At 35.5% G+C, this 27,872-nt stretch overlaps 1 protein-coding gene across 1 annotated transcript in view; it reads right to left on the reverse strand.

Annotated features, from left to right (window-relative positions):
• Window positions 1-27,872, reverse strand: part of LOC150075451 (sorting nexin-33-like) — a 95,792-nt gene that overhangs the window by 32,442 nt on the left and 35,478 nt on the right. Inside the window, exons 6-14 of the mRNA XM_090388273.1 lie at window positions 26,811-26,965; window positions 25,454-25,544; window positions 23,517-23,642; window positions 19,409-19,523; window positions 15,799-15,926; window positions 12,622-12,725; window positions 10,468-10,571; window positions 4,187-4,264; window positions 1,304-1,380 (exon numbers count right to left, since the gene is read on the reverse strand). Coding sequence (XP_090244399.1) covers window positions 1,304-1,380; window positions 4,187-4,264; window positions 10,468-10,571; window positions 12,622-12,725; window positions 15,799-15,926; window positions 19,409-19,523; window positions 23,517-23,642; window positions 25,454-25,544; window positions 26,811-26,965 — 978 coding nt within the window. The remainder of the gene's footprint in view (window positions 1-1,303; window positions 1,381-4,186; window positions 4,265-10,467; window positions 10,572-12,621; window positions 12,726-15,798; window positions 15,927-19,408; window positions 19,524-23,516; window positions 23,643-25,453; window positions 25,545-26,810; window positions 26,966-27,872) is intronic.

A 27,872-nucleotide genomic window follows, 5' to 3' on the forward strand; every position in this document is an offset into this window, starting at 1 on the left:
AGGCCTTTGATACTGTTGCACATGGAAGAATGCTGCACAAATTGGAGCAGTGTGGCATTGGAGGCAAATTGCTGCTATGGATATAGGGATGGTTGAGTGGGAGAAGACAGAGAGTGGTAATCAATGGACACTGCTCTTCGTGGAGTAATGTTATTAGTGGAGTCCCTCAGGGTTCAGTGTTGGGTCCATTGTTGTTTTCTGTATTTATAAATGATATTGATGATGGTATTTCAGGCTTAATGTCTAAGTTTGCAGATGATACAAAGATTGGCAGGGTTTTTAATAACACTAATGACAGTACACTACTGCTACAGGATCTAGAAAAGTTGAGCAGATGGGCTGAGAGGTGGCAAATGAAGTTTAACATTGACAGATGTAAAGTGCTGCATATAGGAAACAGTAATATCAGAGTAATGTATCAATTCTGTGGTACCACACTGACAGTGGCAGAGATTGAAAAGGACCTATGGGTAATTGTGAAGGCAGATATGAAGTTTTCTGAGCAGTGCAGATGGTCTGCAAGAGTAGCTCATGGTGTCTTGTCAATGATATACAGGAATTTTTCTAGCAGGGATAAGGAGCTGATTATCCCCTTGTATAAGGCAATGGTCAGGCCACACCTTGAGTACTGTATACAGGTCTGGAGGTCTCATTTTAAGAAGGATGTAGATCTGCTGGAACGAGTACAGAGAAGGGCAACAAGATTAGGGAACAGAACAAAGGGTTGTTCTTATGAAGAAAGGATTAAGTTTTGCAAATTACAGTGTCTGGAGACTAGGCACCTGCGAGGTGATCTGATTGAGGTGTATAAAGCCTTGAATGGTTTGAGCATGCTCAATGCTGATGAGATTCTTCCTCTTGCTCAGAATAATCGCCTGAGAGGGCATAAATTCAAATTGAGGAAAGATGGTTGTAGGATAGATGTGCGAAAGATTGCCTTTAGCCAGCGTGTGTTTGATTGCTGGAATAAACTTCCATCTGTTGTTGTAGAAGTTGATAGCATAAATAGATTCAAGGCAGAACTTGACAAACATTTGGAGCGAGGGGGTGGGTGAAAATTGGGGGGGGGGGTTGGCTGATGCTATATAAGCTTGCTTTCTTGCATCATGTGCCCTTGTTAATGCTAATATTAACAAAAAAACAAAAGCTGTTTTTTTTTTTTGTACCTGGAATAAGGAACTGATATTGCATTGTGTCTCCCACAAGCTTATAAGAACTTTATTTTATTTTCTATATTTTATTCTTTCTAAAATAAATTATGAAACTCATTTTGAATAAGCGAAAGCAGAAAACATTTACATACTTGGTCTCCATATAACTTCCCAATTTCATCATATGTATCTGCAGTACATCTTATTGCAGTAGTTAATTTTGGGGAATCTGCAATTTAAATAGAAAATTAAATTTCCTATTAAACTTTACATAAGTAGCAATCTGCAGTTCAATGTAAGGGAAAATAAAAAATGCATGGCATATCATAGTTTAACCCATTAGTGTTAGAGGCAAGAAACTCTAAAATAAATAAGTGGGTATGGAGTGTAGAACTGCCTCATTTTAAAATGCTTTATAGTGTGTGTGTATGGTTTTGAATATTTTCCTCACTGAATTTTTTTTTTTCTTTCTGATTAATGCAACTCCTAACTGATTAACATAAAAATGCAATGGCCATAGTTATTCTTTTAGAAATTTTGTAACCTAAATGATTTTGTATATACCAATTTTCACATACCACCCTTTAGAAGGCAATAAAAGCAGCAGCAGATGAATATTTCCAAAATAAATTTTTTTCACTGGAAAAATACGAAAAAAATATTTATGGCTACTATTTATTTTAATTTCTAAGTTTCAACCAATGTGAAACTTAGAAATTAAATTGTGCAGCCAGCTTATGTCTAAGGATCCCCAATAAATGTGCATGCCTATCTCTATTTGTTTTCAAGAAAGCCGCTTACATTTTGTGTGGCCTACTCAGTGAGAAGCACTGTAAAAATACTTCACCACAAAGTTTTAAAACAATAATGAAAGAATAAGTACCGTATTTCCCCATGTATAAGGCACACCTTTTTTCGAAAAATTTGGGGTCTAAAAACTGGGTGCGTCTTATACAGTGGTTGTAGATTTTTTTTACTTGAATTTCCCGCTTTTTTTGCACTTGTTGTCTTTGCACTCATTGTTTCGCACTTGTTACCAGTATGTTAGGTTATATTTTGCCACGTTCTGCCCAGAAATGGCTCAGAAAAGATTTTCGTACAGTGCTGAATTCAAGTTAAAAGTGATCCAGTTTGCAAAAGTGAATGGAAATCGTGCTGCTGAATGTAAGTTTGGTCCTCCTCCAACTGAGAAAACAATCCGAGACTGGCTACGGGAAGAAGAAACCCTACTGAAAATGCCATGGCAGAAGAAGGCCATGAGAGGCAAGTCAGCAAAATGGCCTGATTTAGAGAGGGAATTGAAGATATGGATTGAAGAGCAAAGGGCAATTGGAATTCCTGTGTCCACAAAGATGGTTCAGCATGAGGCAAGAAGAACTGCTGATGAAAAAGAAGTTACAGATTTCAAAGGAGGACACAATTGGTGCTTCAGGTTCATGAAACAGAATGGACTAAGCATGCGTACATGCACCAAACTTGAGTTCAATAACTTTATGTAATACATTTTTTTTCAAATTTTGGGCCCCAAAATTAAGGTGTGTCTTATACATGGGGAAATATGGTAATTGTTCAAAATTTATAAAAGATGCTTTTCTTAAGATTATCATATATTTATGATAATAAAGTTTTGCATATTGTGAAATGAACAGAAACCCAATATCATCATTCTTATTCTCTTATATGCAGGTAATTGATACATTTGATAGAAAAAGCCAATATTTACTGTTGAGAGATCATGTCTAGGGATAGACATATACAGTTTTAATATTTTAGAAACAAAACTAAGAAAGATGCAGACAGGGTAGCTTTAAAACTTGGAAATTTCTTGAAAGAAGGAACTTCAGACCGCAAAAAATTAATTAAGCTATAAAATTTAATTTTATGTTACACTGTACCTATAAAGTTTTTTAAGTTTTTTTTTTTTACACTCTCCTTTCAGTATATCTAAAATAAAGTGTTCTACTTCAAAGAAGTGAAAAATAAAGAAGTATCATATGAATTCAATGATACAAGGCCTAATAACAATTATTATTATTATTTTCATTTTGCGAAAGGGAAAAAGTACAGAGCATTTCACTTCTGTGTTCATTCAAATTTTGAGTGATTTCTGTAGATGTGTTGATTTAGAGTCGTAAATTAGAGAATAATTTTGCTTACAATAAATGTTCTAAATTTAGGGATTAATAACTAGGTATTTTCATTTATGTGAAAACTATATGAAATATTTGATTAATAACTAGGTATTTTCGTTTATGTGAAAACTATATGAAATATTTGATTAATAACTAGGTATTTTCATTTATGTAAAAATATCTAGTTATTAATCAAAATCAAATCATTTTATACCTAGTTATCAATAATCAAAATTATTCAAAATCCACACATGTTTCTATTTCATGGAATGCTCTAACCACATATAAAAATAAATAAATTTTCTGTTTATACTCCAGGATGACCAAACAGTCAGAGGGGTTCACAAGATAGACAGAATACAAGAAACAGCACCATATTCAGCAGTCACGGGCTTGAACCCCGATCACTCAAGGCACGTGTACTTATGCACCCGCACACCTGACCACTAGGCTACGGCAGCCTTTAGTAACCATTCAAAATTACCTACCTATGCAAAACAACCTTTATACACAAATAACTTTTATGTATTTGAGATCTCATTCTTCTTTATGTAAAAGAAGAATGAGATTAATACAGTAACTAACTTTGACAAGTTAGTTACTGTATTAGATATTTAGCAGTTATTATACAAACATTTGTGTGTGTATCAAAATGTATAAACATATAAACAAGTAATGCTTAACTGCTTTTCAATGGCATTAACAATACATCTGTTATTCAGTTTAATTATTATTGATGAACTAAATTTAGATAACATTAATTTTTAATTTTTATATATATACTCATATATATGAGTCACACATATATTGTTTTTTATATACTCATATATATGATGAAATAAAATCCATAAAAATTAGATTTTAGGAAGAAAAGTGGAATACGCACACCACATGCATACATACATGGAGATGATTCCATTTCAAAAGCTTCTCCTAAGTCTCTAATAGATATGGCAAGCTTCTGGTATTCTTTCCTGTAGGCTATAAAACAAGAGAATGTTACAGTACCAGTATATATATATATATATATACACACTGGTGTTCAAAGAAAGTGCATCACCCCTTAAAATTGTAATTGTCATCCAAATAGCATAAGTATATGGCAATATTTCTTACATATTGCATCAGGTAAGACTAACACGTGTAGGTAATGATGTAATATCTCCCAATTTTTGGGAGAATGAGAGTAGCCTTGTGCAGGTGAAGTTTTTACTGCTCCTGAAATAGAGAAGTTGTTTTATTAGCTTAAATTGGCATATTAACTTATTTTCTAGAGTAGCTTTATATTCCTAGTTACGATACTTAGTTTAAAGTTTAACTCAGATAGGGATTTTGTAGGTATTACTTAGTATCGGTAAGGGTATCCATGTGTTACAAGTTGCAGCTCCGCTGAACGAGAATTTTTTAGCCATATTTAGCCGCTTTATTGACCAACTGTTATATTAAATTATTTTCTGTTAGTCGATTATAGACCTAGTCAGGATCCTTAGTTTATTCTGAATTGAACAGCGAGATTTAGAAGTTAATTAATACTTCTTCTAGTGTCTAGATTTACCGTTCATAATTTGCCGCCATTGTTATATGGTAAGCTTAGTATAGTATAGTATATAATATAATATTGTCAATTAATCAGTAAAATCTATTAATCTTGTTAAACTTCATTGTCAATTAAATAGTACTTTTTAACTAAATACATATAACGACATAGATTACATATGTAACATAATTAATTAATACATAACTTGATACGGAAGTTTTATAAACGAAACTCATAGATAATACTCGATACTGAAAATATATATAGCATTATAACTGTGTTGGGATACAAGTTTAGGGTTATAATTTTGTACTGAAATTGAAATTTTATTGAAATTAAATCGAAATGATGACTCAGACCAGAGCAGCAAAGCAAAAGGCTCAAGCTAATGGGAGTGCTGTGGCTCAGGGGAGAACTGAGGTGCAGTTGCCCTCTGAATCACAGCCTTCTAAAATGCACTGCTTGCTTGATGTTTGTAGAGCAATCGGATATGGGACATGATATTGCCATGGGGGATGTCTTTGTGTGTGTGTGTGTGTGTGTGTGTGTGTGTGTGTGTGTGTGTGTGTGTGTGTGTGTGTGTGTGTGTGTGTGTGTGTGTGTGTGTGTGTGTGTGATGTAAGGAGTGTAAGGAAATCAGGCGACAACTCAGCATTGTTATTGGCCTATACGAGAGCTTGAAGGATAGGGTAGATGCCCTCGAAGGATCTAAATTGAGGGGCCCATCAAACTCTCAGCTGCGCACATCAATGCCAGAGCTTGCACTTGGTCATCACGCAACACAGCAGCAACCCCCAAGGCAGAATGCACTGGTCCCACAGGAACTAGTAGTTGTTGGTGACTCTATTGTCAGGGAAACGGGGAACATGCTTTGTAAAAAGAATTGATGGAACAGGACCAGGGTATGTCTGCCAGGGGCAAAGGTTGATGACATTGTAGAGCGGATATAATCTTTTAAGGGCACAAAAGGTGATATAGTTGTACACATTGGCACTAATGATATTAAGAGTAGGAGACCGGCAGAATTACTTAACAAGTACAGGTCACTGTTGAAAAAAAGCCATGAATTAGGGTTGAATTTGAAAGTGTCTGCAATTCTGACCAGACACGATAGGAGGGAGTATATGATGAGAGCCTTGTTGATCAATTCGGCCCTGGAAAGATTGTGCAAGGTTCAAGGGGTAGAATTTTTTTCAGTCTGGTCTGTATTTGTTAACAGGAGAGACTGCTTCTACAGGGATGGGATACACTTAAATAGAAAGGGTGCAAGAATATTTGCTGATGCTATCGAGGCAGTGTTAGGTGGGTCGGAAAACTGCTAGCTTGGGGGGGATACAAGGACTAATAGATTAACAGTAGCCACTGGCAGAGGTGAAAGTGATTCTTGCATTTGTTCTATTGGAATGAGCAGCAGCCTAGAAAACAAGATGCAGGATATTTCAGAGACTGCTGGGAGTCATTGGGGTACAAGCAAGTAAACACATGGGTTGTGTTAGGATAGCTAAGAATAGTAACAGGTGCATGTATACTTGCGTGTACACCAATGCTAGGTGTTTGATAAATAAATTTGATGAATTTGAGGTATTGCTCAAAGCATCAAAGGCAGATATTGTTGGGATATCAGAAACGTGGTGTCACACAGATATAAGTAATGCAGAACTGGAATTTGTGGAGTACAATGTATAAAGAAAGGACAGGAAGGGAGGAGGTGGTTATGCTATTAGTTAAGAAACACATAAAATCCAAGGAAGTGAAGTTAGTCGACATCGCTGGACAGTGCAGTGTCGAGTCAGTTTGGTGTGACATAAGCATTGGGAGATCAAAATTGAGAGTAGGAGTGTGTTATAGGCCTAATGACTCTGATGAGTATAATAATAAGAAACTGTACAGGGAAATAGAGTGGGCCAGTAAATCAGAGAGTCTTATAATGGGGGATTTTAATTTTCCAGATATTGACTGGAATTTTTGGGTTGGTCACTCACACACTAGCAAGGCTTTTGTGGATTTATTGGATGATTGTTTTCTACATCAGCATGTTCGGGAGGCAACTAGAGGGAGTAATACTCTTGATCTGATTATCAGTAGTGATTCTTCATGCATTAAGAATCTGCAGATAAAGGAACCACTAGGTGGCAGTGATCACAGTGTTCTGAAGTGGGATTTACTCAAAGAGGTAACTACCATCAGGGGTAAAGGGAAGGGTTTTTGCTTTCGTAACAGGTATGATGCCAAAACAGGACTGCGTTTTGAAGCACTTATGCATTAAAAACTGTAAAGCTTCTTCGTCAGACCTGAAAAGAGAATGGGAAAGAATATACAGGAGTGGTAGCAAGTGCAGTAAGTCAGAAGACAACTCTTCAAAAATGGACTTGTAGCCCATCACCCTAAGAAGCCCCTCTTCACACAAAAAATGAAAAAGGCCCAATTAATTTGGTGTAAGGAGCATGTGGAAGTCAGTTATTTTCTCGAATCAGAAGAAATTCAACTTGCAGGCTCTGATGGGTGACAAACAATTCGCCGTAGATGTGAAGAATACCATCAAGACTGTATGGTGTCTACAGTGAATTCCCTACCAGCCTACTATTCCCTATTGTGGAGTAGGTCACCTGCAATTTATAAAAGATTCAGTAAATGCCAATGGATACCTGGCTATATTGGAAAGCAAACTGCTGCCAACCATTAGAGACCATTTCAACCAGCCAAGTAACTGCATCTTTCAGGATGACTCTGCTCCTTGTCATCAGGCGAAAAGTGTAAGCAGGCACTTCTGAATTACTTTAGCTTCATTTCTGCATTAGAGGTTTGACAGTAATGTGTTTACATTTGTTACAGGTGAAAAAATGGTGGGAAGAATCTTCCATTACAACTCTTAGCTGGCCAGGAAACAGCACAGACCTGAATCCTATAGAGAACTGTTGCCATCGTGTGGAATCTACAGTTGCCAGAAATTTGTGCACCAAAGACCATTTATGCACTTCAGGAAGCCATAATTCATGTTTGGAACCACAAACTATCAGTTGATTATCTTCAGAAATTGATTTTGTCAATGCCTTGATGGTGTGCTGCTGTCATCAGGGCCAGAGGTGGTTCAACTAAATATCGGTTTGAACCTGGTGAACTTTTCATTTTGTTTTCCATTTTAAAATGATAAAGTGAAGCAAATTGAGGGCTTCTGATAACATTTCAGCCATAATTGTGTGTTTACCAAACTGTTGTATAAAGGTTGCAAATGCTCATTTTGGAATATTTTGAGAGCACCTATCAAATATTACTTAGCTTTGCTTAACTATTAATAAATATCTTTTGTTTATATTTCTATTTGTGATGCTAGTCATTAATGTAACATACCATTGTGAAAAAGGATCAGAAATGTGAAATTCCTAGTAGGCGATGCACTTTATATATATATATATATATATATATATCAGTGTGTATATATATCACTTCAAACAGAGAGAGAGAGAGAGAGAGAGAGAAAGAGAGAGAGATTATAAGCTTCACAATGTTGAGGTAGAAAAGTATTTTGCATCCATATTTGCATTACATAAATTTTACAATAAAAATATGCTATTTTTAGTTGTGTTTTATTTTTTCAACTTTATTTTTAAATATTTTTTATAGTGCTCATTTACCAATAATTGAAAGGGCAATATCTAAAATATATGATAGTCCTTCTGGCCTATCAACCTTTCGTTCATTTTTTTCTTCTATACATCCTATTTCCTGTTAGATTTTAAGTCCTTCCTGTAAGATCTTTAGCTCAGACTAAGTTTTCTCTCTACTGCTTGCTTGATACTATTGGTCCAACTTCCTTCGTAGTCTACCTCCAGGCCTAGTACCATTCATTTTTGCTTTGAATATCTGTTTAACTATTTTCCCTTTACCATTTTATATTTGCTTCACTTATCTTTGACTAGATATTTGTTACCCAAAGATTTTTTCTTTATTTCTTCATTTGCAATATGGACTTTTCATTTGCTTCCATCTGTCAGTTCCATTATTTTTCTTAAAACTTAATTCCTAAAGATTCCAATTTATTGAACAGTTGCTTGTAAAGACAGGACTGCTATAATTCCACTGTATAAGACATTGCAAGACTGTCCTCTGTGATAGTATAGTGGTTTTGAACGAGTTCAATCCTATATTTTTGCAAATTTATTCTACATCTTTGTTAAAAACTGTTCCTAGAGATAAAGAAATCTGGAGCTACATTCCAGGAGACATCAGGTTCTCTGTGCAGTGCAGACAGGTGTCAAGGAGGACCAACCATATCCTGTTGATGATTTATTGAATAATTGATTGTAGAGATAGGAAGGATCAGGGCCATGCCGAGCCATTTTAGTACCTGAGGCAAAAATGAAAAATTGTGCCCTAATGTTAGTATTGGCAACTTTGGCAATTAGTTAATCTTTCTTTTGGCACCCCTTTCAGCTTTTAACCTGAGGCAAGAGCCTTGTTTGCCTCACCCTCGGCACGGCTCTAGGAAGGATATAATTTCACTGCATAAGAGAATTGTGAAACTGTCCTCTGTGATAGTAGAGTGGTTTCATCACTCGTCACTCATTTTAAGAGGCCTAGGTTTGATTCCTGTATTTGGAGTAATCTTTGGAGGGAGTATAGTTTCTTCCACAAATTATTATGCACTTTTCAGCCTGCACAAGATGAAAATCAGCCTATGAACACACTTGCAGAGACATAATACACAATTGTGCAATATGGCCTTAAGTCACTGATGTACCTAAAACACAAAAATTGTGAGATTGTACTTGGAACACTACATTTGGATGCAGTGTTCCAAGTACAATATCACAATTTCAAAAATTCAAAGGACAGCTGGATTGGTAACTATGTCACTGAAGGTGCAGTTCATTTATTTATTATTATTATTTTATTTTTTTTGCTAGTGTTATTTTTTGATGGAAGCCTGGGAAGCATTCTTAGAAATCTTGTCTCAAATACCGAATATTGGGCTGACACAACCATCTTAGCAATGGGAAGGGGGGGAACCTAGAAAAATTTAATTATATCAAAGAAATAGTGGGATCAGTATTAGTTATATGGTGCAAGAAAGGGCCACATTTTTTCTGCACCAGAAAAAACAAAATTAAGTTTAATTTAAAAAAAAAAATGCATATTTGATGTAACAAAACTTTTCTACCCCCACCACTTCATTACTGAGATGGTTATTTTGATCTAATACTGCATATTTGAGACAGGATTTCTTGATACTCTTCCCAAGCTTCTTTTAGAAACAGAAACTGTTCTCAGAATACAAATCAATATGGCAACCAATTATTATATTTTCACAATTTATTTATGGTTAGAAATCAAAATGGAAATTTGATCAACAATCAACAGCAGAACATTCTGCTGTAACTGTAATTGCTTTATTGTTATAAGAGATTTTATTACAATAAAGATATTTAAAAACAGATAACAGTAATCATTTCATCCAATATAATTAAACAACAATGCTTACCAGAATGAGTGGAACTACTGATCACATAAAAAAAACTTTTAATTTAAAATAAAAATATAGAATTTAGTACTTTACTGTCTATTCACAGTTCAAAATATATGATATTTAACAATATTTAAGATACAGAATACATATCAAATAATCAACAAAAAAAAGAATAATTCTTACATCCCAGAAATTTCTTGTTTAGGTCTTGAACAATGGTGTTGAGTTGTTTCACACTGTTATCCATTTTTGCAGTAAACTTCCCGAAATTATCCATTTTCTTTTCCCTATTTTTCACAATTAAACACAAGGATATCAGTGTGGTAAGGATGTACTTTGGCTATAACTGAATATTTCATATTTTAATAATGAACGTAATTTATCTTTAAATTACAAGAGGTTCAGATGAATTTAACCTTTTGAGAAGTATATACAGCAATACCTCGCATAGCACTGATAATTGGTACTGAAACTGTTCCGTGTTATGTGAAACTGTGCTGATTGAGATATAATTATAATGCGTTTTAAGGGTGCCTCCATAGCCAGGTGGGAAGGAGCAGTAGTGCGTATCACATGCTTCTTGATTAGACCAGGGTTCGAGCCCATCACCACCAAATACGGAAGATGTGGAAAGGTCAGGGAATGATCACCGCAGATCCCGGAGCAATATGGCCTTAGTTGCTAATGCTCCTAAAAACCAAAACAACAACATAATGGGTTTTAATTGAATGTGTATCAGAGAAACAGTCTATAAACAAATTATAATAAATCTATAAACAATTTGCAGTTGATAGCCAATTAAAAGGATTTGAAATTAAAAATATTGCAAAAATTTTATTAATGAAAAGTAACATCATTAGAGAAGAGAAAAAAGTTTTATTGTTTATTTAGGTATTTCAATAATAAAGTCTGGTGAAGTCGTCTCTTCTTTTTCTCAGTGTACAAGTTTTTGACTGCAAGTTTTTGGTGCAGTCAAAAACTTGTACATAGTGGTGCAGTCAAAAACTTGGTGCAGTCAAAAACTTGTACATAGAGAAAAAAAAGCATCAAAGAAGCATTTTTGTAGCAGCAAAACCCATCTTGTAAAATTTGCCATATCTTGATGCTACCTTCAACATCTGGATCTCCATTCATAATCGCCTTGCAAGCCATGTCAACTCCCCCCCCCAAAAAAAAACTTTCTCCAATTCTTCTGTTGAAAATTTTTTTGGTGCCACATCAGAATTGTTTTCCTCTTCTTCATATGCAGTTTGGTCGTCAATTTCAAGGAGAGTTGCATAATATAAGTCATTTGCATGTGAGTCAATGCAATCACAATCACGTACATTGGCAGTGTCAAAAAGTTTAAAATTCCAAGTCTCTTCCGATCTTCACAATGTCTTTGGCAATTGTCTGAATTCATAATTCAAAACCAGTGAAATAATTTGCCAGATGGGGGCAAAACATGCTGCCAAACAGAATGCATGTTGTTGGCAGCAATTTCTAGCCAAGATGCAAATATATTTTCGATCGTATTTAAAGGAGTAAAAAATAAATTATGAAATGAAAAGCCATCATGTTGTCTTGTCAGGATGGAATTAAGAATACTGAACACTGTTGCCCTTTGCTAGTGACTGCCTGAGGGAAGCTACTGGCACATGTGCATGTGAGACAATAGAATTGGCACTGCAGCATATATGTACGCATTCCTAGGCTACAACAATGCAGCATATATGTAGAGTACATGTCTAGGCTATTGAATGAGTTTTAATATGTACATTAAATTTTTGACTTAAACTTAATTGAAAACCATGTTATAGTGAAACTCGTGCTGTTTGAAGCTGTGCTAAGTGAGGTATTGCTGTATAGGATTATTACAAAAGAAATTTGTTGTTTGTTTGTTTGTTATTTGGTTTTTAGGAGCATTAGCAACTAAGGCCATATTGCTCCGAAATATGCGGTGATCATTTCCTGACCTTTCCGCATCCTTCGTATTTGGTGGTCACAGGCTCGAACCCTGGTCTAATCAAGAAGTGTGTGCCACGCACTGCTGCTCCTGCCCACCTGGCTACAGAGGCACCTACAAAAGAAATGAACACTAAACAAAAACCATTGTTGAAATGGTAACTAAAAAAGTTTTGTTAACTAAAAAAGTTTGTTACCTGTAAGTAATGTTCTTACCTGTCAAAATGGAAATCCAGTGGATTTCCATTTTGACAGGTAATAAAATAGAACTAATAATAACAGGTAATAAAATAGAAATAATAACAAGCTTAATTTTGTCATGTGTAAATTACAAAAGACATTTGAATAAATCAGGTGGTAGACAGATATATATATATAATTATTGAAACTTACACAAAATTTGGATCTAACAGCACTTGTGGGGCTCTTATTGCCAAGAAAAATGATGCTCCTACAAGTTCATCTTTTTCTGCTCTTCGTTTTCCTGCTTTCCAAAGCTGGCAAAAAAAATAGTCAAAATAATGATTCTTGGATATATATAACTACCTGATTATATTCAATGCTCAATGTTCAAACTGCAGCAACAAAAGACAACAGTTCATTAATTATAGTATAATGCAAGCACTGTTTCCAGCATTATTTATCAATCCAACTGTATAGCCATTTTTCTCATGCCTTTAGGATTCAACTATTTTTGATCCTATGTAATTAGAAATAAGAACTGCATGTGTGGAATGAGAGTGCTTATTTCTAATATCTTGGATAAGATCCTATGTTAATGCCTTTAAGAATTATTTTTTTATTTACTAAGTATTTTTTTAAGCAATACTATGGCTGACAAAATGAAAGAAAGCAAGATAATTTTGAATTACAGGTTTTACCACTGACAGAAACTAAATTATAACTTTCAGTTAAAAGATAACTGATATTTTAATTAATCAAACCATAAGGTACAAAATCATACTTGGATGGGACATATTACTGACTTTGAGTTATCGGGTATGAGTTATCTGATAATAGAGAAAATGAGGTTTCACTGCAATCATCATGTATTTCCAAATGATTACCAAAGGTTGCATTTGCATCTAGTTTCATTAGGTAAGAGCAGCATTTCTGCATAGAAAACAGAGTTACATGAAAAGAATACCAATGTATTCTGGCAAAATACTGGGAAAGTCAGTACTACTACCTTAAGAGAAACTTTTGTTTTAAGAGAAGCTCTAGGGGAATGAGTCAAATAAATGACAGAAATATATTTTTACTGGTAGGTGAGACAAGAGTGCACAATATAAAATCTCAGGAAGTAACAGAAGACTGAATCTCATAACATTTATCTTCAGGCATAATGTTGTATGTCAACAGAAATTATGTCACAAGGTGGCCAAGGAAGTGGGTTTGGCAAAGTTCAAAGATTCATGAATTGAAAGAAATGGGTGTGCACTTTTTGGTGATAGAAATAATGCGTGACTATGAATGTTTTTTTTTTGGCAGAAGGAGAATAAGTATGCTTTCTTGCATGACACGATTGCAGTTGTATGAACGGTTTGCAACATAAGTATTTCATTTTTTTTTTAACTTTCTTTACATGCTTGTTCTTTCAAATACTATTCCCCACAACTCCTTTGTTTCATGAGAATGGAAATGAGACTGGATGCAGGTTACATTTGGTAGTATGTTATGAAATGAATGTTGAATTACTGTCAAATAGACTGGATGGTTATAAAATAAGTTTCCCTATTTGAGAAACCCTGGTGTCAAAATGGTTAGAGATAGTGCTGTGAAAATTGGTGGGTATTTCATTTAAGGTATGGGGAAGCGATTTGTAAAAGAAAAAAAATTAGTTCAAATTTATGCCACCAGGGGAAAATTGGCACTGTAAATATGAGATGGAATAATATTAACTACTGATATTAAAATCTAACTTAAGATTAGATTTTAATATCAGAACTTAGAGATCTACAGATATTGTTCTATGTGCTTTCCTTCACTTGAGATGACATTCTGAAAACAGAGGACTGCATGCGACACAGTTTCGCATAGCATCTCACTGGGGATGTTGCTACATGCTGTTTAATGCTTGCTTTCAAATCGACAAGCGTCTGTATGCTGCCATGGTAAACTCTGTCTTTCAGGTATTCCCATAGCCAGAAATCACAGGGATTGAAATCTGATGATCGGGCTGGCCAGAACTGCAGAAAGTCTCTAGAAATGATGCGATAATTTCCGAATGTTGAACGGAGCAGTTCCTTCATTTGTCAACCAATGTGGGGATTAGTTATATTCCCACATTGGTTGACAAATGTAGGGATATAACTAATGTGGGGAGTGGCACCATCTTGCATGAACAATATGGTCTCCAAGCATTGCCTTCCTTGCAGAGTGGGAATAATGCGATTTCTCAGAAGAGCGCAGTACCATGCACTAGATACCATACACCTTATGGGGGCCATGAGGTGTAGACTCTTCAAAGAAAAATGGTCCAATTATAAACTCTGCTGTGAATCCACACCATACTGTAACATATGGACTTTGTGATAGTCTTTCATGCACAGCAGATGGATGAAAAGTTCCCCATATTCGGCAGTTTTGTGCATTTACAGCCCCACGAAGAGTAAAATGTGCTTCATCAGACCACAAGATCATTCGAGCCTCATGTATCGTCAAGTTCCATACGAGCCAGAAATCACAGAGCAAAGTCTATACGTTGTTGTTGATCACAAGACTTTAGTTCTTGCACTATGTGAATCTTGTACGGGAATCAGCATAAAATTATTCAAAGCACTTTACGTACAGTAGACCAAGGAAGGTTCTAGTCTCTTGAAAGACCTCTGACACTACAGACTGGCGTGTTTTGGATTCTGACCTGGAGGCCATTGCAACTGCCACTTCATCCATTACCTTTGTTCTGATACGCGGTTATCTCCTGCCTGGAATTACACCTAACTCTCCGGTCACTTCAAATTTCTTTATTAGTTTCCAAAGCCCCACTGACATCAAAGGTCCTTTATGAAAACCTTTAAGTTTCCAATATTCACGTAGTGCTGCATTAGCATTACTGTTATTTGGGTAGAACAGTTTTACTAAAAGAGCATGTTCCTTTTTTTGTAAGAGCCATAATGGTTATTGACAGTGGCATTAGCCTTTCTGTTTTTATCTAACAGGATGTCATTTGCATGAGCAGCGTATCTTGAAGTAAATGACAACTTTTACATATGTGCAGTGCCGTTTTCCCTAGTGGCAGAAATTTGAACTAATTATTTTTCTTCTACAAATTAACTCTAACCATTTTGACACTAGGGTCTCCTGAATAGGGAAACTTATTTTATAACCACCCAGTATATAAGACATTTTTTCATGGATGCAATAATTTCCCAAAAAGTTTGACTGTGATACTGGAGGGCAATGATTGCCAAAATAACATTATGCTACAAATTGTTTCCTGACTTTAATGGCAGGAGAAGGATTATAAAAGTAGAGAGGCCCCTCATGCAGTCAGAAGACTAGAAGTTTGAGACCCACTCGAACATGCAATTAATTTCTATTTATTAAGATTTTGTTTTTTCCGCTTACCTTCTCATCAGTACATGTAATAAAATGTTTCCACACATCATAGGATGAAAGTACTGGATGCCCACAGATTGTATTTACCCATCTCTGTAGTTGAGCCATCATCTGATCTATACATACATCTTCACGGCCTACATTATAAAAATAATACTGATACACTAAACTGTTCATATTTATGTAAAGGATGTGTTATTCATAAGTTCATATTTTGCAGCTGACTAGCAGATAACAAAAAGCAAAAAAAGTTTAACCATTAAATTACTGTTCAGAGAAATAATTATCACTGTAGCACAGTAACTAAAGATGTAGAAAGAAACAAGCAAAGAAATGGAATTTAGCCATTTAAAGAATTTTTCCTCAGAGTCCAGCTATATTCATCTGATCAGCCTTGGTAAGTAATAAATAATTATTATTTTGTTACTTTATTATTTTAATAATGTATTATGATTACACTAAGGTTAGGCTGCTTATGCACTACCTTGTCTTTTGTCTTACTCTCAGAATTATTGCCTTTTCTTTCTTTGTCTCCCATATTAGAGGCAGTACACTGTGGCCTACATTCTATTTATTTTATGATTTCAGGTAAACTGGCAGTCTTGTGTGCATTGTTCTATTCATTGTGTTGTCGCCTCTTCTGAGGGGGTGAAATTAAGTGGCCGATTTCATTTTATTTTAATCATTTGTTATTTCATATCGGGCAAGTTGTTATAGCAAATGTATTGTTTTTAATGATATTTAACAAGTCCTGGATTTGGAAATCATTAGGGTTAGTTGTTGCTTGGCACCTGTGAATAATGGGGTGATCACTGTTCTAAATTTCTTCTATTTATCATTATCTTCTGGCTGATTCTTTTTAAAATTATTTATTTTGCTATGGAGGGTATAACTGCTTATATTATGTTTCATCTCCTCCAGATAACGTTCGGTGGACAAAAAAACTGAATCACCTTAAAAATGTTATCACTACAAATGTAGTGAAAAGTATAAGATATTGTTTGATTACAGTCATTTTGTTTGTTACAAAGCACAGGTATTGTGTCAGATAATGCTTCTATTGCATCAGACAGTAATTGCGAGGTGTTGCATTAGCCATTTCTATAAATACGGCATTGGAAGGGCATACACACTCATTAGTATCCTGTTTTGCAGAGGTGTAAGCATAGCTCCATATGTTCAGTTCACAGCAAGAACAAAAAGCATAGCTCTTGCTCTATCCCAGAAAGGGCTTTCTATGCATGCTATCACTGATAAAATAGGCTGCCACCAGTCAACAGTATCCTGGGTGCTGAAATTAAAACGTGAAACTGATGATGTGAAGAGAAGACCTGGATCAGACCATAAGAGAGTGACTATGCCCTCCCTTTTTGTTCTTCAATATTTTAAAAGGCAGTGCCTTCATAATCGCCATGCTAGTGCTCCTGATCTAAACTGGACTTTGAGATGGCCTCTGGTGTTGAAACAAGTGTATGAACTATCCAAAGACAGCTTTCAGAATGTGGTCTGCATGTACAAGTAAGGCTCAGCTGCAGGAGAGCATTTTAAGGGTGTGGTACCATGAAATTGGGCAGCCGTATATTCAGAAGTTGATTAACTCTGTGCCAGATCGTTGCAAGGTTGTAATTGCAGCTCGAGGAGGAACAACAAAATATTGAGGACTTGTTTTGCTGATTTACAATACATAATACTATTACGTTAACTTTTCATTTCAGTTTGTACACGTAAATGCAATAAATGTATGTTTGATTGTCATGATTGCCATTTGCATGATTTCCATTAATTACACATTTTACCCTTTGGGAAGATATTTATGGCAATTAGGTATATCAGGTAGAGTCTTTTTATTGAATTTCATTCACAAATATATATCCCATTTAACCAATGCATTTCGAACATTTCTGCAACCCACAATGCAGCGCAAAACACATTATTTGCAAAATTCACAAGTGATGCAGTTTTATTGTCTGCCACTGTATATGCATAAGGATACATATAATATATGATAATTTTAACCCAGTGGTGGTGGTGGTGGTGGTGCTGTGCCCAGCAGTGTAACTCCAAAATAGCAATCCTACATTATAATAAATAAATAAATTTTCTGTTTATACTCTGGGACGACCAAACAGTCAGAAAGATAGACAGAATACAAGAAACAGCACCATATTCAGCAGTCACGGGCTTGAACTCCGGTCACTCAAGGCACGTGTACTTATGCACCCTTATCCTTTAATTAATGATTGTAAAGCTATTGTAGTAATGATTGTAAACTTGATTTTGGAATCTAAATATAGACAAACTTTTACCTCAATAGTTTCTGAAGTGATTTTTACAGCTTTTGCAGAGTAATTAAATGTATTCAACTGTCCAGTGTGGCACCACTATCTTTGCAACTATTTGTGTGAAGAATGGCATCAAACCATATCAGTCAACATTGCTACAATCAAATTGTAGATTCGATTGTAGAAACTTGTTTTTGAAAGATTTGTTATTGTTTTTGCATAAATAAAGATGAGAACACAAAATGTGATAGCTGCTAAAGATGTCTACTACTCTGTGAGAAGAAAGACATACAGTTCAAATTTGGTGTACTATGAAGTGCAGTAAATCTTAAATAAATTTCAAAAAAATTTAAGAACAAAGGCAAATATCTAACACACACTTGGTGTGGAGAGAATGGCTATTCTACCAACTGTTCTACCCACAAGGATATAATTGGGGCTAATGTGTACAATAATATCACCTTCCTTTTGTGCCCTTAAAATTTGATATCTGCTCTACAACATGATCTACTTTTGCCATGGCAGACATACCCTGGTCCTATCCCACCTATCCTTTTTGCATAATATATTTCCTATTTCCCTGACAACAGAGTCACCAACAACAACTACCTCCTTTGGAACCAGCACATTCTGCCATGGGGATTGATGCTGTTTTGTCTGGCACATAAGTGTATTCAGATGGGTAGAGAGAGAGGTTGATGGACCTGCTGATTTTAATTCCTTAGATGACATCCAATCTATTCTTCAAGAATTCATCAGAATACTGAGTTTGTGCCTAATTTACTCACACTCTCTGCACAAAACATGAAATTTTTCCTAACAATCTCAATGATTGACCTTTGAGAACATCACCTAGTTTGTAGGACTCGTTAGATAACGGTATATTTTGCTTTAACATTATACTGTGCTACATATTTTATATTTATATGTACTCTGCAGTTTTTATTAAGTATTTAAAATGCTTGTTTCTTTCAGATATTCTCTATCTTTTAGTAATTCATAAGACAGATGGATAGATATAATTTGATAAAATTCTACATGAATATTTATTGCTCAACAGATGATTATTTTAGATTATGTGTTAAGTTAAATTTGCATGGTAATCAGTATTACACAAGATTACTTTGTTTGGATTAATCAGTTGTTTCTTGGCACCTGTTCTAGAAGATTCATATAATCCTTCAGAAAATATTTTTTCAAAATCAAATTAATAAAGAAACAACTGATAGCATCTTTAATAAAAATAAGAATTTTTTTATTATAATATTAATCTAGAAACTTAAACTACTAATTACTATCTAATGATTCTATATTAGCTACAAAAAAAAGTTACATACCGGAGAATTGTTTTCCAGGAAGAAAGGGTATTGGTATTAAGGAAAACTTTGCTTCTAATCGTTCATGCAACCACTCAAAATGTTTAAATCGCCGACTTACTTGGATATTACAGAACTGAAAGGTACAGACATTAATGATAAACTTTTAATGTTATAATATTTTTTTGCACATCCAAATAAAATTAAAGTAACAAGGCTTTTATAAACTTAAAAATTCAATAAAAGCATAAAATATGATCAGTATACTGAATCACACTGTAGTAGTAGTAGTAGTAGTAGTAGTGGCATGTGATGCAAGAAAGCAAGTGTATGAGCTTATGCAGCATCAGCCAAAAAATATCATCAGCCAAAAAATATCATAATTTATATCATTCGTGCCTGAAGTTTGCCTTATTCACTTTCATAGAGCTGTTTATGACTCTAATATGTAATTTTTATTTATTTTTTATTATTATTTTTTTATTTCTTGAAGAATGAATAATGTAAATAACTTAAAATACCACATAAATAAGGGCACAAGCGTTAGTCAAGCCAAATAAGGTAAGCGAGCATATTCTAAATCAGGCAAAAAAAAAAAAGAAGTTCTTTCTTCAAATGAATAAAATAAATAATATACACCGATGAGCCAGAAACATTATGACCACCTAGCTAATATGATGTTGGTCCTCCCACGTGCAGCCGAAACAGCTCATACCCAGCGAGGCATGGACGCTACAAGATTTCTGTGTCTTGTGGTAAAAAAGGTAAAGTGCAGCCATTATCAACCCACTGCAGGATGGAAGCCTCCTCAACAATTCATGCTGAGGGAAATGGACCATAATCTGCCACGCTGGTCTCTGGTACCAACATGTAACCGGCAGATCCTTTAACTCCTGTAAGGTCCGTGGTTGAAACGCCACAGATCGGAGTTGCTATTTGTTTTTTTTTAAGGAGCATTAGCAACTAAGGCCATATTGCTCCTGGGATATGCGGTGGTCATTCCCTCACCTTTCCGCATCCTCCGTATTTGGTGGTCATGGACACGAACCCCGGTCTAATCAAGAAGCATGTGCTATGCACTGCTGCTCCTGCCCACCTGGCTACGGAGGCACCTCGGAGTTGCTATTCCAACACAAACCACAGATGCTCAATGGGATTGATGTCTGGGGAATTTGGAGGGCAGGACAATACCTGGAAGTCTTCCTTGTGTTCTGTGAACCAGTCTCAAACAATCCGGGTGGAGTGGCATATCGCATTATATGGCATATCACACTGCCAGAGGGGAAGATTGTAGCAATGATGTTTAGGTAAATGTAAAGTGTAAAGTATGTTTGGTGTCAAAAGGCACCAGGAGTTCCCCCCATGTCCAAGTTGCTTGTATTGTGACAGGTGTGCCAGTTTGCTGGAAATGCCAGAGATTTAAAAGTGTATGGATACTGTACATTTGTAGCATTCTGTACCGTTGTTCATCTGGTCATTTAGCCACTGGACCCCTGCTGAGACCCAACATTGCTCCACTTTTGCCCCATGGAGGCACAGCAGGCACACCAGTATTATAATTATTTACTCGGAGGGATAAGGAGGTGATTATTCCCTTGTATAAGGCAATGGTTAGGCCACATCTTGAGTACTGTATACAGGTCTGGAGGCCTCATTTCAAGAAGGATGTAGAGCTGCTGGAACGGGTACAGAGAAGGGCAACAAGATTAGTGAATGGAACAAAGGGTTGCTCTTACGAAGAAAGGCTTAAGTTTTGCAAATTACAGAGTCTGGAGACTAGGCACCGGCGAGGTGATCTGATAGAGGTGTATAAGGCTTTGAATGGTTTGAGCATGCTCAATGCCAATGGGATTCTTCATCTTGCTCAGAATAATCACCTCAGAGGGCATAAATTCAAATTGAGGAAGGACGGATGTCGGATAGATGTGCGGAAATTTGCCTTTGGCCAGCGGGTGGTTGGTTGGTGGAACCGACTTCCATCACTTGTTGTTGAAGTTGATAGCCTAAACAAATTTAAAGCTCAACTGGACAGGTATTTCGAATGAACGGAGGGGTGAAATGGGAGTGGTGTGTGTTTTTTTTTTTTTTTTTTTTTGGCTGATGCTGAATAAGCTTACTTTCTTGCATCATATGCCTCTACTAATGCTAAATGCTAATACTCTGGCAGGTCCTGCCACTAAATTTCCTGAGATTTCAGTGGCTAGGACCTAAAAAAACAAAAAAATTCATTTACGCCACAGATCGGAGTTGTTGTTCCCACATAAACCACAGATGCTCAATGGGATTGATGTCTGGGGAAATTTGGAGGCCAAGACAATACCTGGAAGTCTTCCTCATGTTCCGTGAACCATTCCCGAACAATCCGGGCTGTGTGGCATGGTGCTGAAAGATGGCTCAGCCAGAGGGGAAGACCGTTGCCATGAAAGGGTGTACCTGTCAGCAATGATGTTTAGGCAAGTGTAAAGTGTATTTAGGGTCAGACAGCACCAGGGGTTCCCCCCATTTCCGCGTAGTTTACATTGTGTGGTGATACAGATCACTGTAAAAGCCAGAGATTTAAAAGTGTATGGATCTTGAAGTGTGTGGTGTCATATACCGTTGTTCTTCTGGCCATTTAGCTGCCAGATCTCTCCTCGGACCACTTTTGGTAGATACTAACCAGGGCTGACTGTGATCATCCCACCAGCCGTGCTGTTTCAGATATGCTTTGACCCAGTCATCTGGCCATTACAATTTGGCCATTGTCAAACTCGCTTAAGTCCACTGCCTTTCCCATCTGAAGAACAAGAGTAAGACTGATTAATAGAGCTCAGTATCAGGTGTTTTTTATACCATGTCCCATGATGTTTAGTAGGTAGTACATGTCAGAGTGCCCGGCACATGGATGACTGGACCCAGAGTATCCCAGCAGAACATCGCCCAAAGCATGACACCACTGCCACCGGCTTGTTTTCATCCCACAGTGCATCCAGGTGCCATTGCTTCCCCAGGTAAATGATGCACACGTACCCAGCTGTCCACACGGTGCAACAGGAAGCGTGATTCATCGGACCAGACGACCGTCTTCCAATCACTCAAGGTCCAGTTTCAATGCTCGCATGCCCATTATAGGCGCTGTCACCAGTGAACCGTGGTTAACATGGGCACTCAGAGCAGCCTGTGGCTATGCAGCCCCATTTTCAGCAGGGTTCGATGTACTGTGTGTTGTGACACATTACTCCTGTCACCAGCAATTCCAATTAGCGGCGAGTTGCGCCGCAGTCACCCTTCTGTTGCCGTGTACCATGCGGGAGAGTCTTTGCTCACCTCGAGTATTGATGAGCCGTGGTCATCCAATACCTCACCGGTGGTTTGTGGGTTTTCCCTCCTTGGACCACTTTCAGTAGGTACTAACCATGGCTGACCGTGAGCATCCCACCAGCCATGCCGTTTTGGATATGCTCTGACCCAGTCATCTGGCCATTACAATTTGGCCTTTGTCAAACTCACTTAAGTCCACTGCCTTTCCTGTCTGAAGAACAAGAGTAATACTGATTAACAGAGCTCTGTATCAGTTGTTTTTTATACCATGTCCCAACCCACACATGCACTGTAGTTCGCCTGCAGTTGCTTCGGTTTGCATAACGACTTGCTGGTGGTGCAATGTTTGGACCATTGGTGTAAATACTGTACTTAAGAATACCTGGGCACAAATAATAAATATTAAGTTTTAATAAAACAGAGAAATATAATAATAAATATCTTTTAAGTTTCCATTATAAAAGTTTACATCAAAGATGGTTTGAATACTGATGTACTTATTTAAGCACTAAAATGAAACCGATCTTTGAAATGTGGAAGGGTAGATAGATGTCATATTGATACCTATAAAATTTAATTTTTTTCCCATGCATTTCATATACTGTTTATAACAAGATAGATATGCAATCAAAGATTACAAAATTTTACAAAATTGTTCATTTGCAAAAAACACATTCTTTGCAAAACACACAAAGACTATATTTTAATTGGTTAAAAGCTGGTAAAGGTGTGCCTTTAAACCAAAAATAAATATTAATGTTATAAAACTTAAAAAAAAAAATAACATAATACTAATTTTAATTTCAACTGGAAGGTAAAATATACTTACTGAAGGTGTTAACTGATAAGCAATGTAACTCTTAAGTCCTTTTAATTTACTGCCTCTCTTTGGTTGTGTAATTGAGCAAGTGTAAGGAGAAGGGTTAGGAGCCCATACAATTGCACCATTCTTATCCTGTAGAAAATTAGACATCGATACAAATATATTTTTAAATATTTTAATATTAAGTAAATGCACTACTGAATATATTATTTTTTATGATGTTATACACTGTATACTCAGGATTCAGTACAGCCTTCACAAACAAGCAGCACTCACTCCTTCAGGATAACCTGATAGGGTTCAAGGATGGTCAGAAAAGTAGCAGCTATATTTTAATTGCAGAAAAATACAAAGTCTTACACTTGGATAACAGTGACAACAAAATAATTTACATCCTCAAATAGGCCTATGGGGCTGGGAAATGCCATATTCAAAAAAGGTTAATACTCAAACACCAGCCAACTAATCAAATATTTAATAAAATAAAATAAAGTAAAATTATACAGTAGACTGGACTATTACAATAAGTACTAAAAGAAATAAAATTGGAAATATAACAATGCTAAAATCGTTAAAAAAACCGGCATTTTAGTTTATTTTAACGATTTTAGCATTGTTAGTTTTTAACTGTTTTAACCGATTTTATTTCTTTTAGTACTTATTGTAATAGTCCAGTCTACTGTATCATTTTACTTTATTTTATTTTATTAAATATTTGATTACTTGGCTGGTGTTTGAGTATTAACCTTTTTTAAAAATAATTTACAATTGGTGCAGTGGAATTAAAAATGAAAAAGAGAAAGAAAGGGATCTTGAGGAAGCAGTTATGATACAAGGAAACATGGAATTTTCTGTGTGGCAAGGAAGTGTCTATGCTGTCTTAGCAATGATTTACTAAACATCTACTAGTGGAGACTGGAAGGATAGAATCCCACTGCACACGGCAATTGTAAGACTGAAATTAGAATACTGTATACAAACTATACCAAATAAAAGACATTTAGCTTCCTAAAAAGGTTCAAAGATGGGCAACATGCCTGGTGAGACTAGCAAAAGGGCACCCATATGAGGAGAGACTGAAAATGTGGGTTGCAAACATAGTAACTAAATATCTCAGAGGAATCTGAATAAGATAAATATGGTTTTTTAAAGAAGGAATAGTAAACTCGTTTAAGATTTAGATTTAACAAGACTTGAAAGGGACACTAAACAAGTTGAAAGTGAAATGGTGAGTTGATAATAAAATGGACCTTAGAATAAAGATTAAAAAAAAAAAGGTAAACTGCAGCTATTATCAATCCACTGCAAGATGAAACCCTCCTCAACAATTCATGTTGAGGGAAAAAGACCATAATCTGCCACGCTGGCCCAGTGTGGGTTGGTAGATCAACCATATTTAGAAGTTAGGAGCTTGAATCCCGGTCTACTGAAAGAGCATGTGCTACTGCACTCCTTCTCCTGACCATTCGGCTATGGAGGCCAAATCCTGAGAATAATAGGGATACAAACAGCACATTTGTGTTAAAAATTAAACAAAAAAAAAAAAAAAAGTTGGATATCAAATAACAAAACTGCTTTTATTTTTTACTTAAACAAAATTAAATTACTATTAAATAACTACTTTAATGTGGAATTTCAATATTATAGTTAATATGTATAGCATTCCTTACCAAATTAATAGCAGGATCTCCCCAGTGGATTTGAACAAAAAACCCAATTATTAAAGTACTATAATAAAAACAAAATTTAAATGAGAATTTTCTCATATCATTTCACAATCATGTAATACTTTTATTACTTTAATTTTAGCAAAGTAAAACCTTTGGAATGTATACAAGAAATACAATCCAAGGAATGTATTTCTTGGAAGTGGAATTCAAATCCCAATTTAAAAATATCTAAATTTGTAGACTAATGAAAAACAAAAATTTAAAGAGACTTACCAGAATGTCAACATAATCTTGCATAGGCACATTCACTTTTGTTTTTCCAAGAATAAATGCTTCTCCTCCAGATTTCACAAATGCAGAAAACCTATTAGAAAGAATGCAATATTAAATGATAATTAATAAAGTATTAATTATCCATTATCAATTAAGTTGAGGAAAATATAAAACCAGAATTAACACCACTTCACAATGCAAAATAAGATTTCATACATACCTGGCACTTTATTATAATGCAAGTAGGTAACTGGTTCATTTATTGCAGCAGGAATGAGTAGACAATAATTAAAGCAGAAAATGAAACCAAATTTTTTTTTGAGTCTTACAACATTAACTGACTTCTATTATTTTAAAAATAAATAGTGAAGTTTTTATCATCCTTCCCCCACCAGAAATAAAAAAAATAATATTAACACCTTTAATCAGAATTCAAAACAATTCTTTCCTCATAGTTTTTTTTAACAATTTTTCATACCATGATGAAGCTTTCTACACTATCTGCAATAAAACAAAATAATTCTATCTTCCTTACCCTAAAACCCTTTTAGGACTAAAGCCTCATGTTGAGAGCAAGTTTACTAACATATAAGTTAGTGATATTGCATCAGTTTAATACACAGCAACTTACTCAAGTAGTACATAATTGACATCATTTAAGTATATCTATCTCATATTGTGAATACCTTCACAACGAGTTGCCATGATATTGCACTACCTCGAATAAGTAATGCTCCACTAATTGCAACACGAGGCTTTAGCCTTAAAAGGTTTTCAGTCTGATAATCAGTTGCACATCATCAGGCATCTCTCATATTGCGGGGTTATACTTCACAAGTGGGTTGTCATCATTGCAACACCAGAGTACCTGCTCACCCACCGAGGAGAAGCCAACTAGCTTCAAAACAGTGCCGTCTGGGTGGTGGTATCCACCGAGAATACGTAACAATGCTTCACCAATGGAGTCTTCTCCATTGGTGAAGCATTACTTATTTGAGGTAGTGCAATATCATGGCAACTCATGAAGGCATTCATAATATGAGATATACTTAAATGATGCCAATTATGTACTACTTTAGTAGGTTTACTAGGTTGTTGCATATTAAAATGATGCAATAGCACTAATTTATACGTCGGTAATCTTAATTACACTTAATTTCATTTAAAGAAAAGTTCCTTGAAAGGTAAGATAAAAATCTTAAATTTAACCTTAAAGATAAAGATCATAAATTTATGTTGTAATAGTAAAATATCTATACCCCAACCAACATCTTCAAGCATTGCAATATTTTGCAATTACTCCCTATAATAGACAGAAAACAGAATTTAAAAGAATTTATCTGAAGTATCCAATTACCTATTGAAACTCTTCTTCACTATTCCCTTATTTCCATCACCTCCCCCTTTTCCAACAACACTCAAATCACCTGTACTGCTGCTCTTTTTATCTCGATTAGGAACCATTAACCATGAGGAAGAAGACCCTGTACACTGAGTCTGTAGCTTTTGACCCTACAAATGCATATAATGACATTACTGAAATGTTTACTAAGCATTTTTAGCTAATGCAATAAGCTGAAAATTTAAAAATTCTTCTGAAGATAAAAATTTGTATTTTTATGGAATATGTTCTAGAACAGGGCTCAGCAATCTAAATCACTGCTGCCAAAGGAAGGCAGAACCAGAAACTATGCTAAATGGCATCACAAGATGAATTCACTTAATTGTTCTAGCAAGGCACTGCTATGAAAGTTACTACTAAGACAGATTATGTATCAATTTAAATCGAAACTCCGTAAATGTACTTCAAAAATTCACTCACTGTGCGACTCCATTTTTGCAAATTAGTAGCAGGTAGTTTCCTTACATATAATCTCTCCTCTCCACTCTCCCATTCATTTCAATAATTTCCCACTGGCATCAGACATTCCAACCAGACTTAAGTCAGCATCCAAAGCCATGTAGCTGAGTGATTTTAATTTTAATTAAAACCCTAGAACAGGATTTAAGTTACTTAAATTCTGTTCTAGGCTTAGTAATAAGTTAAGTATTTCTGTTATTTACTGTTATTATTTCTGTTAGTTGAGTATTTCTGTGTTTTACTGTTATTATTTCTGTTAGTTAAGTATTTCTGTTATTAACATAATATTTCATATGACTGTTAAGTAATTCTAAGCCAGTTCCACGAAATATACAGTTCCTGCAAAGTTGAATCGAATATAAATCACACAAATGTCACATGTCGTCTTCAGAAAGAAGACAACATGTGAACTGATAAACTGATTGTTTATCAGTTCAGTATACTTTCAAACATTAGCATAACTAAGATTTCTGTTTGGATTATCTATTAGGTGCAAATTAATCATGACTGCCACAAGGATGATACTCTTGCAACATTTGCCATTTGTTGAGACAAAGC

The sequence above is a fragment of the Mastigoproctus giganteus genome, chromosome 14, assembly GCF_048544385.1.
Source record: "Mastigoproctus giganteus isolate SK-2022 chromosome 14, ASM4854438v1, whole genome shotgun sequence".
Lineage (NCBI taxonomy): Eukaryota > Metazoa > Arthropoda > Arachnida > Uropygi > Thelyphonidae > Mastigoproctus > Mastigoproctus giganteus.